Source organism: Sceloporus occidentalis, unplaced genomic scaffold (genome assembly GCF_023333645.1).
Source record: "Sceloporus occidentalis isolate IW3139 unplaced genomic scaffold, rSceOcc1.0.p SCAF_39, whole genome shotgun sequence".
In the NCBI taxonomy this organism is placed as follows: Eukaryota; Metazoa; Chordata; class Lepidosauria; order Squamata; family Phrynosomatidae; genus Sceloporus; species Sceloporus occidentalis.
Genome location: NW_028317019.1, coordinates 8051364 through 8066140, shown reverse-complemented (window position 1 = coordinate 8066140; position 14777 = coordinate 8051364). Strand labels below are relative to the sequence as shown.

General features: G+C 43.2%; 1 protein-coding gene across 1 annotated transcript; it reads left to right on the top strand.

Moving 5' to 3' along the window:
• The first annotated feature begins 9258 nt into the window (after window positions 1–9258).
• On the top strand, window positions 9259–14505 carry LOC149290518 (uncharacterized). Its single transcript, XM_089489357.1, has 3 exons — window positions 9259–9395; window positions 10250–10370; window positions 12935–14505. Exons 1-3 carry the CDS (start codon window positions 9321–9323, stop codon window positions 14503–14505), a joined length of 1767 nt encoding a protein of 588 aa, XP_089345483.1. The 5' UTR covers window positions 9259–9320.
• Window positions 14506–14777: the final 272 nt, after the last annotated feature.

The following is a 14777-nucleotide window of genomic DNA, read 5'->3' as shown; positions in this document are numbered from 1 at the left end:
CGAACTTTTAAACCGGTTTGGGAACCAGGGTAAAATGTAGTCTGAATGGCCCCTATATTTAAGGGTGAAGGGAGCAAGAAACAACAAGCAAAGTCTAAACACTTCCTTTGACCATTGCAGCGTTGGAGCGTGTCGCCACCCTCGAACTGTCAATGGCTCACCTGCAGCAAGGCCAGGAGCAGCAAAGAATGTGGCTATACAACTCAGTGTGTGGCGTTTCCAACAACAATGATGTGGGTCTTCCTTTTTTCTATTTTCAAAAATTTTTATTACACTGAGATATTCCCATGATAGTATTTAAATTACCAAATATCGACCAAATATTACCTATTGATTTAATGGAATGTTATCACCCTTTTCTTCAAATGTTTTAAGACAACTCCATTCCATTTCTAAATATTATTTTGATTTCCCTCTTAGTAAGGCAGATACTATACCCATATTTATAGCTTTATGTATCTTAATCAACCAATCTTCGATGGAAGGATTAATTGTAGATTTCCAAATTTGAGCAAATAAGATCCTTGCACATGAGACCATATATAAAACAATTCTATTGTATTTTACTGACTTTATGTTGTGTGTCATGTTTAGTAAAAATAAATGTGGTTCAAAGGGAATATTTATATCAAGAATGTTTTGGATGGTTCCATGAATCCTTTGCCAGAATCCTTTAGCTTTAATGCATGTCCACCAATATGAAAGGAGCTTCCCTCGGGTTCCCCGCATTTCCAGCACTTAGTATTGCCAGCTTTGTATATCTGGTGGATTTTGGGGGGTTAGATACCACCTGTATAACATTTTGATATCATTTTCTTTATAATTTTGGCACAGAGTGAATTTATTTGTTCCTTTCCACGATTTTCCCCATTCCTCTATAGTTATAGTTTTATTTATATCACGTGCCCATCTTACCATTCTGTGTTTAATAATTTTATCTTCTAGATCTCTTTCTTTTAATAGTTTATAACATTTGGATATGTGTTTACCTTTTTTGTCCATCATAATTTTATCTATTTCATTGTTATCCATCCTTAACCCAGGAGCTTTATTGTCTGCCTTAAAACGATTGTTTAATTGGTTGTATAAAAACCAATCCTTCATGTTTCCTTTTTCATTAAGTTCTTCCATAGATTTCATTTTGTATTTTCCTTCTGGTGTTTTCTTTATTAAATCTCCGTATCTTAGCCATGAAGTATCTTTGTCCTTTGTTCTATTGTAATAGGCTTCTTGCAATGACACCCAAAATTGATGTCTTATTTTATACCATACTTTAAGCAATGATCTTCTTATAACATGATGGTTAAAAGCATTATTATATTTTGGTTTTGTATACCACATATATGCATGTATACCAAGATTCAGGTTAGCTTTTTCTATATTCAATAAATTCTTGTTTTCTAATTTGAATCATTCTTGTAGTCATTTGAGACAAGCTGCATAATAATACAGCTTAAATTTTGGTAAGTTACATCCCCCCTTGAAGCAAAGATCATTTACTAAGGCAACCATAACAGTTTCAACTCCGTATCCCATCCTGAGACCAGTTTGAAAAAGACCGCTTGGAGATGAAGAGCAACTGCCCTCAAAATTATGTTGGGTAGAAATGGAAGATGGGAGACCGGTCTGTAATTGTTCATCTCCAAGGGATCTAAGAAGGGCTTTTCCATAAACAGCAGTAACACCGCTTCTTTGAAGCAAGATGGAAAATAGCCCTCCCTAAGAGATGCATCTATGATATATCTCAGGTGAGTCCTAAGTGCATCTTCTCTTTGGATGACCAGCCATGAAGGGCAAAGGTCCAGAGGGCAAGTTGTCTTCTTCTCATTTCCAAGGAGCTTGACCACATCCTTAGTACTCACAGATTCAAACTGATCCAGTATGATTTCATTCACAGAGTCACTGGACACCTGACCTATGGCCTCTGCAATAATGCTGGCATCCAAGTCAGGTCTTAGCATTTAAAGCAGGGGTCCTCAAAGTCCAGCCCTCCAGATGTTTTGGACTTCAGCTCCCAGAATCTCAGATCATTGGCCAAGCTGTCAGGGAGGGCATTATGAGGTAGGAAGGAAATTTGCATGTGGATGGTGATTGGCTGAGAGACAAAGAGGAAGGAGGAGCCTTTGTAGGGCTCTGTAAGTCTATTCAGATTGACTGTAGACTACTGAGGTAGGAAGGAAATTTGCATGTGGATGGTGATTGGCTGAGGCTTCTGATGAAATGGATTATCTTCAGGGTGGGATATGGAGTCGAAACTGTTATGGCCGCCTTAGTAGATGATCTTTGCTTGAGCATCGACATGTGAATTGTGACCCTGTTGATGCTTTTGGATCTCACAGAGGCCTTCGATACCATCGACCATGGCATCCTTATGGAAAGCCTGAGGGAATTGGGGATCAAGGGCAATGCGTTGCGGTGGTTCTGGTCCTATCTCTCAGGCAGATTCCAGATGGAGATGCTTGGGGACAGTTGCTCCTCTAAAAGGGAGCTTAAATCTGGCGTTCCTCGGGGCGTCGTCCTGTCACTGATGCTGTTTTTCTTAAGCCTTAAAAACCAACTTCAAAAATTCAAGGTCACATGGGATATAAAAGGGCAACATGACATAAAAACAGGGATGGACTCAGAAGACAGAGATACCTTCTTTGCAGCAGTTCAGTCATCGAAAGGGAATCCTATTACAAAGGAAGGCCCACTTCTGCTCCAACGTTGTTGAGATCAGATATAAATGGGGACCATCGTTCTTCAAAAGGCAGAGGAAGAGTCACCCCGCAACCTTCTAGATTGATCAGTGAGCTTTCCCATAAACCAAAAATCCCAAAATCGAGACCACCAATCAGTCATATTGACCTTTCCAGTTTTCCAAGCCCTGGCAATTTCAATCCTGGCCAATGCCAACAAAAGTGCCACAATATCTTTATTGTGTAATGTCTTGTTTTCATTAATAAACACTGAAAGCAATAAAAGTTCTGGAGAAGGGACAATCTTTTGATCATTGATTTCTGAAACTAAGTTAACTACTGAATGCCAAAATGCAAATACACTTAGACAATCGTACCACCTGTGCAGGAAGGTACCTCTATTATTACATCCTCTCCAACAGCATCAGATGGGGCTCTTAGTAAGGCCTGCAAGTTGTCATGGTGTCAGGTACCATCTATGCACAACTTTAAGGATGCTTTCTTTCAATGCTGTTTAATATCTACATGAAACCGCTGTGAGAGATCATCCAGAGGCATGGGGCGGGATGCTATCAGTATCCTCATGACACTAAGATATATCTCAGCGTCAACTAAGGAAGGCATCTCCCCTCTGAATGAATGTCTTGGGGCAGTAATGGGCTGGATGAGGAAAAACAGACTGAAACTGAATCCAGATAAAACGGAGGTGCTGATTGTTGGAGGTTCTAATCCAGGTATGGAGGTTTGACAACCGGTCCTGGAAGCGGTCGCACTTCCCCTAAAGTACTATGTTTGCAGTTTGGGGGTGCTCCTGAATCTGTCACTCCAGATGTCAGCTCAGATAGATGTGACAGCAAGGAGTGCCTGTTGTTAGCTTTGGTTGATACGCCAACTGCGCCTCTTCCTGGAACCTGAGGACATGAAAACTATGATGCATGTGCTGGTAACCTCATGTCTTGACTTCTGCAATGAGCTCTACATAGGGCTACCCTTGCACTTAGTCCGGAAACTTCAACTAATCCAAAATATAGCAGCCAGAGTGGTCAATGGAATATCTAGAGGTGTCCATATCACACCTATAATGACTGCCCATTAATTTCCGGGGACAGTACAAGGTGTTGGTTATAACATTTAAAGCCTTTCATGGATTGGGTCTAGCTTACTTACGGGATCTCCTTCTCCCATGTAATCTGCTCCACACATTGAGGTCCTCTAGTAAAAACTTACTGCAGCCAGCAATAACAAGGCTCTCTGCAGTTACACAAAGGACCTTCTCCCAAGTTATGGAACAGCCTCCAGAAGAGATCCGATATATCACCAGTCTTTAATGCTTTAAAAAGCTCATCAAGACATATCTCTTTCCAGATTAGCATTCCAGCAATCTCTTATTAATTGAATTGCTCAGCAACTGCTCTAACTGCTTCTGCTTTATTTTTAATAATTGTTTTAATAATTGTTTAAGAATTTAATTATATTTTATTGTGGATGGGAGGAATTGGGAGGGTTTGGGACACAACAATGACAAGTTGTTATTGTGTTTTACCAGTGCTTTTACTCTTAGTCGCTTTGATCTGTTTTTAGAAGCCTTTAGAAGCCTTTGAGGCACCCTCGTCACGTGTGAGAGTTGCCTGGTAGGCGGAGTGCCCACACAGCTGGCAACCCTCGCAAGTGACGAGGGCGCCGCAGCTGCAGCACACCCACCATACGTGGTGCATAATGGTGACATTGCAGATGTGCCACCTCCAAACAGGGAGGCGCAACTGCAATGTACCCTCGCCATCGCTGGCGCTTCGGGGCGGCAGAAGTGCAGCACAAAAAGGAGCCACTTCCACGTGCTCCTTTTTTGCTCCGCAACAGCACTGCTCAATTTGTTTGTTGCGGCGCTTCTGCGGAGAAAAGAGTAGGGCCAGGGACGCGCCTCTTTCTGGTGGCCTGTACCCTGCCTTAGTATGTTTCACAAATTTTGTTGCTTGTGAATATTTGTATTTTGTCAGGTCTCTTAATTGTATCTGTGTTATTGTTGTTGGTCCTATATGGTTTTTTTCCTTTTAGCACCAAAGTTAAAAAAAATGTAGTATCCTAGAATCTAGAAAGCATATCCAGGAGAAGGTGTTTTGGCCACACTGTAAACAATAACATCCAAAATGCACAAAACAGTGGTGCCTTTCTCCTGTTTGATTTTTAACACTTTTGATCATAGAATTGTAGAGTTGGAAGAGACCGCAGGGGCCATCCAGTCCAACCCCATTCTGCCATGCAGGAACTTTCAATCAAAGCATCCCTGACAGATGGCCATCCAACCTCTGTTTAAAGACCTCCAAGGAGGAAGACTCCACCAAAATCTCTGAGGGAGTTTGCTCCACTGTCAAACAGCCCTTACTGTCAGAAAGTCCCTCCTAATGTTGAACTGGAATCTCTTTTCTTTTGCATTCATCCATTGCTCCGGGTCCTAGTCTCTGGAGCAGCAGAAAACAAGCTTGCTCCCTCCTCAATATGACATCCCTTCAAGTATTTAAACAGGGCTATCATATCACCTCTTAACTTTCTCTTCCCCAGGCTAAACATCCCAAGCTCCCTAAGGCCTTCCTCATAGGGTTTCATGGTTTCCAGACCCTTCACCATTTTAGTCGCCCTCCTGATAAAAATCTGATAAAGAAGACCCTCTATTTTTTCATGATGATGATGATGGACCTCTCTATCTACAGATTTCTTTACCCATGGATTGAACCATCCAAAGCTTGAAAACATAGAAACACAATGTAAATTCCAAGAGCAACTCTTGTTTTTGCCATTTTATATAACAGACGTTGCTTTTGTTGTTGTTGTTGTTATTGCGTGTCTACAAGTCATTTTGAATTTATGGTGACCCTAAGGCAGACCTATCACAGGGTTTCCTTGGCAAATGTCTTCAGAATAGCTTTCCCATTGCCTTTCCCTGAGGCTGAGAGAGTGTCCTCCAATGGGCTTCCATGGGATTCCCAATCTGATCTGCAGAGTCATAGTTCAGCTATGCTCAAACCACACACTGGCTCCTATATTATGGACACCATTTCACTGGGCCATTTCATTTCATGGACTAGGCCCAGCTTTCTCATCCATGGAAATCATTTTGCAACCCCCCTTCTCCTCCTCCATTTCCAGGCCCAGCTCCTTCTGAATGCCCCCCAACTCTCCCAGTTTGGCAGGGACCCTCCCCTGGTTCATCCTCTGCCCTCCCACCTTTTCAGATGCTCTTCAAATGCCACAGTTTCCTCCTCCTCCTGCCATTTCTCCCCTTCTCTTGAGCTCACTGCCATTGCTGCAAACTGAGTCCAAAGGGCAAAAGGAGTCTGCCCTCCATGAAGACAGCAGAGGAGAAAGGAGAAGAGGGGCCCTTCCCAGAGGCTCAGGCAAAAGCAAACAGCTGCAGCCTCTCCTAGTTTGCCTCTCCTTCCTCAGAAATAACCTTGTAATCTTGATCATACTCTGAGGTTCCATGGTCCCAGCGTCCCTTTGATTCTCTGGGATCCCCCCCCCCCAAAAAAAATCTCATGGCCCCACAGAGTCTCCCAAGAAAGGAGAGGACTAGACACACGAAGAGACACACTTCCTTCTTTTTGGCCCAAGGAGCCAGGCCTCCTTCTCTTTCTGGAGCCTCAGGGAGAGAAAGCGATACCTCTGTTCAACTGGGGCCTCAGAGAAGGTTCTGGAACATTCTCCATAGTCACAAACAGCACAAAATGGCCCCCAGAACACAAAATGGCCCCCAGAACACAAAATGGCTGCCTCTGTCTGAGTGCTTGGCAGTTGGAGGCCTTCAGAGGAGAGAGAGAGACTGAGAGAAGAGTGGAAGGGGGTCCTGGAGGGAGGAGGCCTTGGGAGATATTGTCAGAACCTGTTATTGAGATCAGTTATAATGCTGTATATATTCAGTTCCTATATAATCACTTCATGTATGTCTTGAGATATCTGATCTATATTGTTCTGTTAGTTAAGATGTTGGGGGGTGGGGGGGTGGAGAGTATATGGGTAGAATATTAAAGTTGGTGTTAGTTTCTAAGTAGGGTCCCATTAACTGCTTTGGAGTGTTGTCTTAGACAACTAGCTGGCAATGTTGCAAATGTCTTGAGTGAGGCTGGGTTGTGATGGGGACCTGGCTAAGTGTGTGTGGGGTGGGGAACTAGCAGAGGGGGCATTTTTGTATGTACAACACTGTGTAAATTTACAGCGCCTTATAAATAAAGGTTAATAGTAATAATAATAATTTTAAAAGTGTACATTTTTCTCTGAAGCCTCAGACTCTGCAAAGAAGTGTTACAGATCACTACTGCAATGCTCTCACAATAGACTTTCTACTTTTGGTATACGTTTGGTTGTGGGCCATTGATCAGAGGATTCCAACCCTCACAGATATAGAGCCTTCCTGAGATATTCGGTGTTTGCTTCCTAACAAAAGGGTTTTTGGCCTCATAAAGGATTTGGGTCAAAAGAGGAGGGGTCTCTAATAGGAGGGCCACTGAGACGACGATTGTCCCCCAAACTACGCCAAAAGTAGATCCTTTGGGAGGTTTTAAAATCAAGTGAATGTACATGAACTGAAAAGATATAACCTTAAAACTGATCTTAATAACAGGTTCTGACACCTTAGTGAGACATCAGAGAGTAGTAGTAGCCTTTTCTCTTGCCAATGGGATTTAGAGTGTATTCCCTGGACTGGATCTCCCAGCATCCACAGGGCCAGAGAGAGGAGGGCCCTGCCCTGCACAATGTTGCCATCTCATGGATCTTAGGCTCTGGGAATGTGTGCCTTTGGCCAGTGTCCGTGTGGCTGGGGCTCCAGGGTCCCTCAGTCCCTCCTGCCTTGTTCCATATTAACTGCAGGAGGAGCCTGTGAGGGTGGGGCAGAGGGCGGGGTCTTCCAGCTCCTTTGCCCTCATTGGCCAGACTGAAGAAGGGGAGGAGCTTCTGCCTCTCTATTTAGCTCTGTGCGCGGAAGAGAGAGTGAGGAGCAGAGAGTGAGAAGGGGACAGAGAGAGGAAAGGAAGGAGAGAGATAAAGACAAGGAGGGAAGGAAGGAGGGGAGAGGAGAGGAAAGGAAAGGAAAGGGGAGGGACAAGGCCTGGAAGAGGTAGGCTTCACTGCTGTGCTGAGGCCTCTAACTGCCAAGCGCTGAGGTGGTGGCCATTTTGTGTTCTGGCGGCCATTTTGTGTTCTGGCGGCCATTTTGTGCTGCTTGTGACTGTGGGGAATAATGTTCCAGAACCTTCTCTGAGCCTCAGTTGAACAGAGTCCTCTCTTTCTCTCCTGAGGCTCCAGAGTCAGAAGGAGGCCAGGCTCCTTGGGCCAAAAGGAAGGAAGTGTGTCCCTTTGTGTGTCTTTTGTGTCTCTTTTCTGAGAGGGTTTTCGTATTACACAGCTCTGCTCCTTCTGGGGAACATGGGTTTTAAAAGGGATCAGAAATGGGGAGGATAGTTTTAATACAAGCATTATTCTTATTCTTCACAAACATTGGGCTTTGGCTTCTAACAGGAGGCTAGTCCTCCAAAAAAGGCCAAAAGTGGCTCCTTTGGGAGGTTTTCAAAGTCTCCCCAGTTTCCTTATTAAGAGACTTTCAGGGAAGAAGGAAGGAGGCAGACCAGACCATCTCATATTATTCCCAAATAAACATAGAAACAAACAAGAACAACAAAAATAAGGATTAGACAGAAAAGCACACTACTTATTTCTTTTAAAGGAAAACCGTTATTAAGAAGGTGAAAACAAGACTTGGGTGCTTCTGCCCTTTTACAACCGACTCAGGCTGTATCTGCACTGCAGAAATAATCCAGTTCGAAACCACTTTAACTCTCCTGGCTCCATCCTTTGGAATCCTGGGATTTGTAGTCTGTTGTGGCACCAGAGCTCTCTGGCAGAGAAGGCTAAGTGTCCCAAAGGAAAAAGCCCAGGATTCCATAACACTGAGCAGTTAAAGTCGTGTCAAAGTGTCTTATTTCTGCAGTGTGGACGCAGCCTTCTTGGGAAAGGGGCAGATGATGGGGGAAAGCACTGGGGAACTCTGGAGGTTTCAGCAGATGATTTATTTATGTATTTATGATGCCCTCATTTCACATCTAGCTACAGGGACATAACCAGGGCCCTCTCCAATTCCCCATCCCCTCATCCTTCACCACTCTAATAAGGCATGGAGTATCTGTTGTGTAGGGGATCTGCAGTGAATCTATGCTAGGTCCAGGGGGCTTTGTTTGAAGCAGAGGGAGGAAGGGGATGCCCACCTCTGCATTGGCCCAAAGGAGGCATATGTCACTTGCGTGTGTCACCAGGAGGATGCTGTTATCTTTATTCCACATTATTTCCTGTTCTAGATCAGAGTCTGATTTGCAAATACCATATTGTTTTTATCCATTAGAAAGAGCTTTCTTAATTGTCTGTCAAAGAACCATGAAAGATCATAACCCTGATCATTAGGATCTTCTCATGTCTTTATTCTATAACCAGTTCTATTTATTTGGATTAATTCTTTATAGGAGATCCAATTTGCGTCCTTTTATGAATCTCTGGTCTCTTTTCTCAGGAACTTCATCTCGGCCCCCTTGGACACAGTTTTGGGGCACCTTTTGCTGGAAGTGACCCAAGTGCAAGACCACCAGGACCCCTGCGCAACTGATGGCCGACACAGAGGCCAAACGGAGGGAGTTGGGCTCCAAGACAAAGAGGATGCAAACCTACAAGAACTCCTTGGTGAGTCGAGGTTCTTGACTATTAGTTCCATCTGTGTCACTGCTGGGCCAGTTCATGAAAGCAAGCGGAGAACATACTCTCCCTATTTAGCAGAGACAGTCCTGGTTAATCCTCTATCAGGACTGTCACTTTTTCAGGGGCTTTTAAAAATGTCCCGGTTGCTCTCTCCTCTTCCCACTTTCCCCCTTCTCAGCTCACTTCAATTCCTGAGTGTCATTCAGTTTGCACCCCATCAACTCAAAAGTGGGGAGAGGAGATGAAAGAAGGAGACAGGATATGGCCCTTCCCAGGAGAGTGAGGCAAAAGTAAACTGCTGTGCCCTTCCTAGCTTGTGTGATCTTTCTCATAATCAACTTTGCCCATCTTCACCGCCTTCTGGGTTCCTTGTCCACATGTGCCCTGCTTTTCCAATCTGTCAAATATTGGGCGCTATGGGAGAACATCTCTGGATCTAAATATGGGGTGGGTCCAGTGGCCCTCAAGCCCACAGTGCTCCCCAGAAATGTTTTTTAATAATGACATTTGGTTCTAAAATGTGGCAAGAAATGTCTAAATGCACTATAATTCTTTGGTGGCCAAATTTACTGTATGTGTTGGGATAGTGAGTATCATAATCCATCCTCTATATCCCACCCATGGCCTAAATTATATTGTTTATTATATTGTATATTATATTGAAAGGATTCAAGACAAACTGGATCTCGAAGGCAGGAGTTTGTTTTTCTTGCTGACAGAATTTAAAGTTTATTTCCTGTACTGAATTGTGAAGTGATGAAATAATATTTGGACGCACCATGTGTTTTCCTCCCCTTTTGCTTAGTCACTCTCTGGATGAGGGCTATTTTCTGTTGCAGGTGACCTTTGCGGATGTGGCTGTATATTTTACCGAGGACGAATGGAAACTCTTGACGAAGAAGCAGCGGCTTATGTACAATTATATAATGATGGAGACTTATGAGAATGTGGCCTCAGTGGGTAAGGAACCAGAATCCACTAGCATTATAGAATCATAGAGTTGGAATAGACCACAAGGGCCATACAGTTCAACCCCCTTCTGCCATGCAGGAATACACATTCCAAGCACCATCCAGCCTCTGTTTAAAGGCCTCCAAAGAAGAGGACTGCACCAAACTCTAAGGGAGTATATTCCACTGTGGAAGAGCTCTTACTGTCCCAAAGTTCCTCCTAATGTTCAGGTGGAACCTCTTTTCCTGTGGCTTGCATCCATTGTGATGTCTCCTTTTCTCTGTAGCAGCAGAAAGCAAGCTTGCTCCGTCTTCAATACAACCCTTTCCAATATTTAAACATGGATATTATATCCACTCTTAAATTTCTTTTCTCCAGGGTAAACATACCCAGCTCTCTAAGCTGCTCCTCATAGGGCTTGATGGTTTCCAGATCCTTCACCATTTTGGTTGCCCTCATCTGGGCATGTTCTAACTGAATTGTGGAGCTCAGAATTATTCCAAGTGAGGATTATTCCAAGTGAGGCCTGACCAAAGCAGAATAGAGTGGCACTATTACTTCCCTTGATCTAGAAACTATACTCGTATTAATGCAGCCTAGAATCACATTGGCCTTAAGGAGTCCTAGATCCCTCTCAAGCGCAGTTTAATTGTGATAGCAACATCCTGTAGAATATCTGAATTTGTAGTTTAGTGAAGCACTATTGGAGAGACACCAAAGGAGAGGGGCCTTTGGGATTGGGAGGCAGCCATGAACTTGACAGATTTTAAGAACTGGTTTGAGAGAACTTCTGAGAATTGGATCAAATCCTTGTTTGTAGATATTTTTAGGGGTTCCATTTACCAATTATGAGTAAAATCTATGAAGGGAGGAAAGGGGGACACAAACCTGCTTGTCTTCTAATGTTTCTTTTCCTACCTGAGCTTGCTTAGTTCCTTGGTTGATTCCAGAGGCCCTTTGTTACCCAAAATGCTGGAGTCCGGGAAGGATACTCCCAAGTGCTACGCTTTTAGGGGAATGGGGTACTCAGCTGAAAGTAGACATATAGTTTGGTTGGGGCAAAAGCAACCTTGGGATTCAGTTCAACTATACCAGGCCCGGAAGCACAGAGAACTCCAAAGGCTTTTGAAATAGGTTTTTATGTTTTATTTAGGGGAAAAGCAATATATACACATATACACGCATATAAAGATATAGGTGTTCACACACACACGCAAAGACTAGTAACAAAGGTGGGAGTGGTGAACAGTGTGAACCTTTGCTAATGGTAAAACTTGACCTAGGTGGATTTTGATTGGAATTGTTCAGGGTCCAGAATGGTGAGAGAAGTCAGTAAGTTCCATGGCAAGTGGGGTTGGTGAGTGCATTGAGGTGCTTAGCCATGTAAACCGACAGACTCTCTGTCTGTAATTGGACTGATGTCGAAGAACGGCCAGTCAGGGCAGATATTTATACTGTAATTGTTTCTTGGGGTCAGAAACCGAGTGTTCAAAAAGGTTTATAATAATAATTAATAATTTGTTTTATTTATATACCGCTATTCCAAAGATCATAGCGGTGAACAGCAAGTAAGCTAATTAGCAAGTAAGCTAATTTGCCCCCAACAGTCTGGGTACTCATTTTAGCGACCTCGGAAGGATGCAAGCCTGAGTCGAGCTTGGGCCCTTTTGCTGGTCTTGAACTCACAACCTTGTGGTTTTGAGTGAATGGCTGCAGTACAGGCATTTAACCACTGCGCCACCAGGGCTCCTTTATATCAATTTAGAAAGATTCCTGGGGGAGAGAATGGTTTGAATCCAAATTAAATTCAATGGGTGCTTGGTGGAAATATCTCAGACAAAAAGGATTAGCACACTGGCTCTTGGTCCTTCTTGGCTCTGAATTCCTATTGCGTTCAAAAGCCAATATACAGCGCAATCTGAGGGTGACACTTCCAGATGCAGCTCAAGAATAACATAGCAGAGTATGGAAACAAATATCCAGATATAGATATTGGCAATTCACTGACCACTTTTCAATTAAAAATAAATCAGAAACACAATTGGTTTCATACAAATAATAATACAAATATTTGCAAGCTCTCCTCTCTGACTTCCATCAACTTCACCATCTCTTGTACACACAACTCCAATCTAATCCACACCAATCAGCTGTATACTGTATTGTTTGTGAGTTATCTCCTAGTGCCAAACACCATGGAGGGACCCCTGCAGTTAGCTTTTGACTCAGGACTCTATGGCACTCTCACAGGATATCATGCCACCTGTCAATCAAAGTATTTTTGCACGTTTTTAATGGAATATTTTTTCCAACAGTCCTTTGACTATCTGCTTCCACTGATTCCCTCAAGGCAGTCCCCATACAGTCTCTTCTTTGGTAGCTCCGATGAGTAAGGATACAATCATTATATGGATTTGGGGGCATCCAGAACAGGGTCATGCCCAGGTCACTCACACCAACTTTATTAATCTAATTTCAAATAGGCAGGGGTGAACGTGGGGCTAAATCTTGGGGTAACATCTTCTTCTCTTAATGCTGAGATTAGTCTTGTCTGTCATTTTCCTTGTTTACAGAATCACTTGTCAGTCATGAGAGAATCCACACAAGAAAGAAGTCACATAAATGTCAGCATTGTGGGGGAAAATTTGCTTACAAGTCAATGTTAGTCATGCATCAGAGACTCCACACAGGAGAGAAGCCATACAAATGCCAGCATTGTGGGAAATGTTTTTCTACAAAGTCACACCTAGTGAGACGTCAGAGAGTCCACACTGGAGAGAAGCCACACACATGCCAGCATTGTGCGAAATCTTTTTATTTGAAGTCAATCCTAGGGTCACATCAAAGAGTCCACACAGGAGAGAAGCCATACAAATGCCAGCATTGTGGGAAAGGTTTTTGTCGGAAGTCAAACCTCGTGACGCATCAGAGAGTCCACACAGGAGAGAAGCCATACAAATGCCACCATTGTGCGAAATCTTTTTATTTGAAGTCAATCCTAGGGTCACATCAAAGAGTCCACACAGGAGAGAAGCCATACAAATGCCAGCATTGTGGGAAATGTTTTTATTTGAAGTCAATCCTAGTGTCACATCAAAGAATCCACACAGGAGAGAAGCCATACAAATGCCAGCATTGTGGGAAATCTTTTTATTTGAAGTCAATCCTAGGGTCACATCAAAGAGTCCACACAGGAGAGAAGCCATACAAATGCCAGCATTGTGGGAAATGTTTTTTTCAGAAGTCAAGCCTTCTGACACATCAGAGAGTCCACACAGGAGCGAAGCCATACAAATGCCAGCATTGTGGGAAATGTTTCTCTCAGAAGTCAAACCTAGTGAGGCATCAGAGAGTCCACACAAGAGAGAAGCCATCCAAATGCCAGCATTGTGGGAAAGGTTTTTCTTCGAAGTCAGACCTAGTGATCCATCAGAGAATCCACACAGGAGAGAAGCCATACAAATGCCAGCATTGTGGGAAATGTTTTTCTACAAAGTCACACCTAGTGAGGCATCAGAGAGTCCACACAGGAGAGAAGCCATACAGATGCCAGCATTGTGGGAAATTTTTTTCTCGGAGGTCAGTCCTAGAGATGCATCAGAGAGTCCACACAGGAGAGAAGCCATACAAATGCCAGCATTGTGGCAAATGTTTTTCTCTGAAGTCATACCTATTGACACATCAGAGAATCCACACAGGAGAGAAGCCATACAAATGCCAGCATTGTGGGCAAGGTTTTTCTCAGAAGTCACACCTAGTGAGGCATCAGAGAGTCCACACAGGAGAGAAGCCATACAAATGCCAGCATTGTGGGAAATGTTTTTCTACAAAGTCACACCTAGTGAGGCATCAGAGAGTCCACACAGGAGAGAAGCCATACAAATGCCAGCATTGTGGGAAATGTTTTTATTTGAGGTCAATCCTAGTGTCACATCAGAGAATCCACACAGGAGCGAAGCCATACAAATGCCAGCATTGTGGGAAATGTTTCTCTCAGAAGTCAAACCTAGTGAGGCATCAGAGAGTCCACACAAGAGAGAAGCCATACAAATGCCAGCGTTGTGGGAAAGGTTTTTATTTGAAGTCAATCCTAGTGTCACATCAGAGAGACCATACAGGAGAGAAGCCAAAGAAATCCCAATAGTGAACTAATATTATTATTGTCAATAATGAATACAAAAAATATATTTTCAATCCAGTGGTGCTAAGAAAAGGCCCTTGTGATTTTGTTTGTAAGCTTTGTCTGTCGATATGTCTGTTTGTGTTTTAAAGTTGTATTTTGTTATTTTTAGGTTTTAATTGCTAATAGTATAGTTAATTTCTTTAGTTTGTAAATTTGGGTGGGGATTGTGGGTCGAAGTATAGGTTAGGTAGATAGGGGGCTGGGATTTGTTAGAGCTGTCTAGAATAGTTATG

What these genes read in the sequence shown, in the direction of transcription:
- LOC149290518 (XM_089489357.1), top strand. Translation starts at nt 9,321, where the DNA reads ATGGCCGACACAGAGGCCAAACGGAGGGAGTTGGGCTCCAAGACAAAG. An exon ending in AAACCTACAAGAACTCCTTG is followed by an intron (nt 9,396 to 10,249) that starts GTGAGTCGAGGT and finishes TTTCTGTTGCAG; the next exon opens with GTGACCTTTGCGGATGTGGC. An exon ending in TGAGAATGTGGCCTCAGTGG is followed by an intron (nt 10,371 to 12,934) that starts GTAAGGAACCAG and finishes CCTTGTTTACAG; the next exon opens with AATCACTTGTCAGTCATGAG.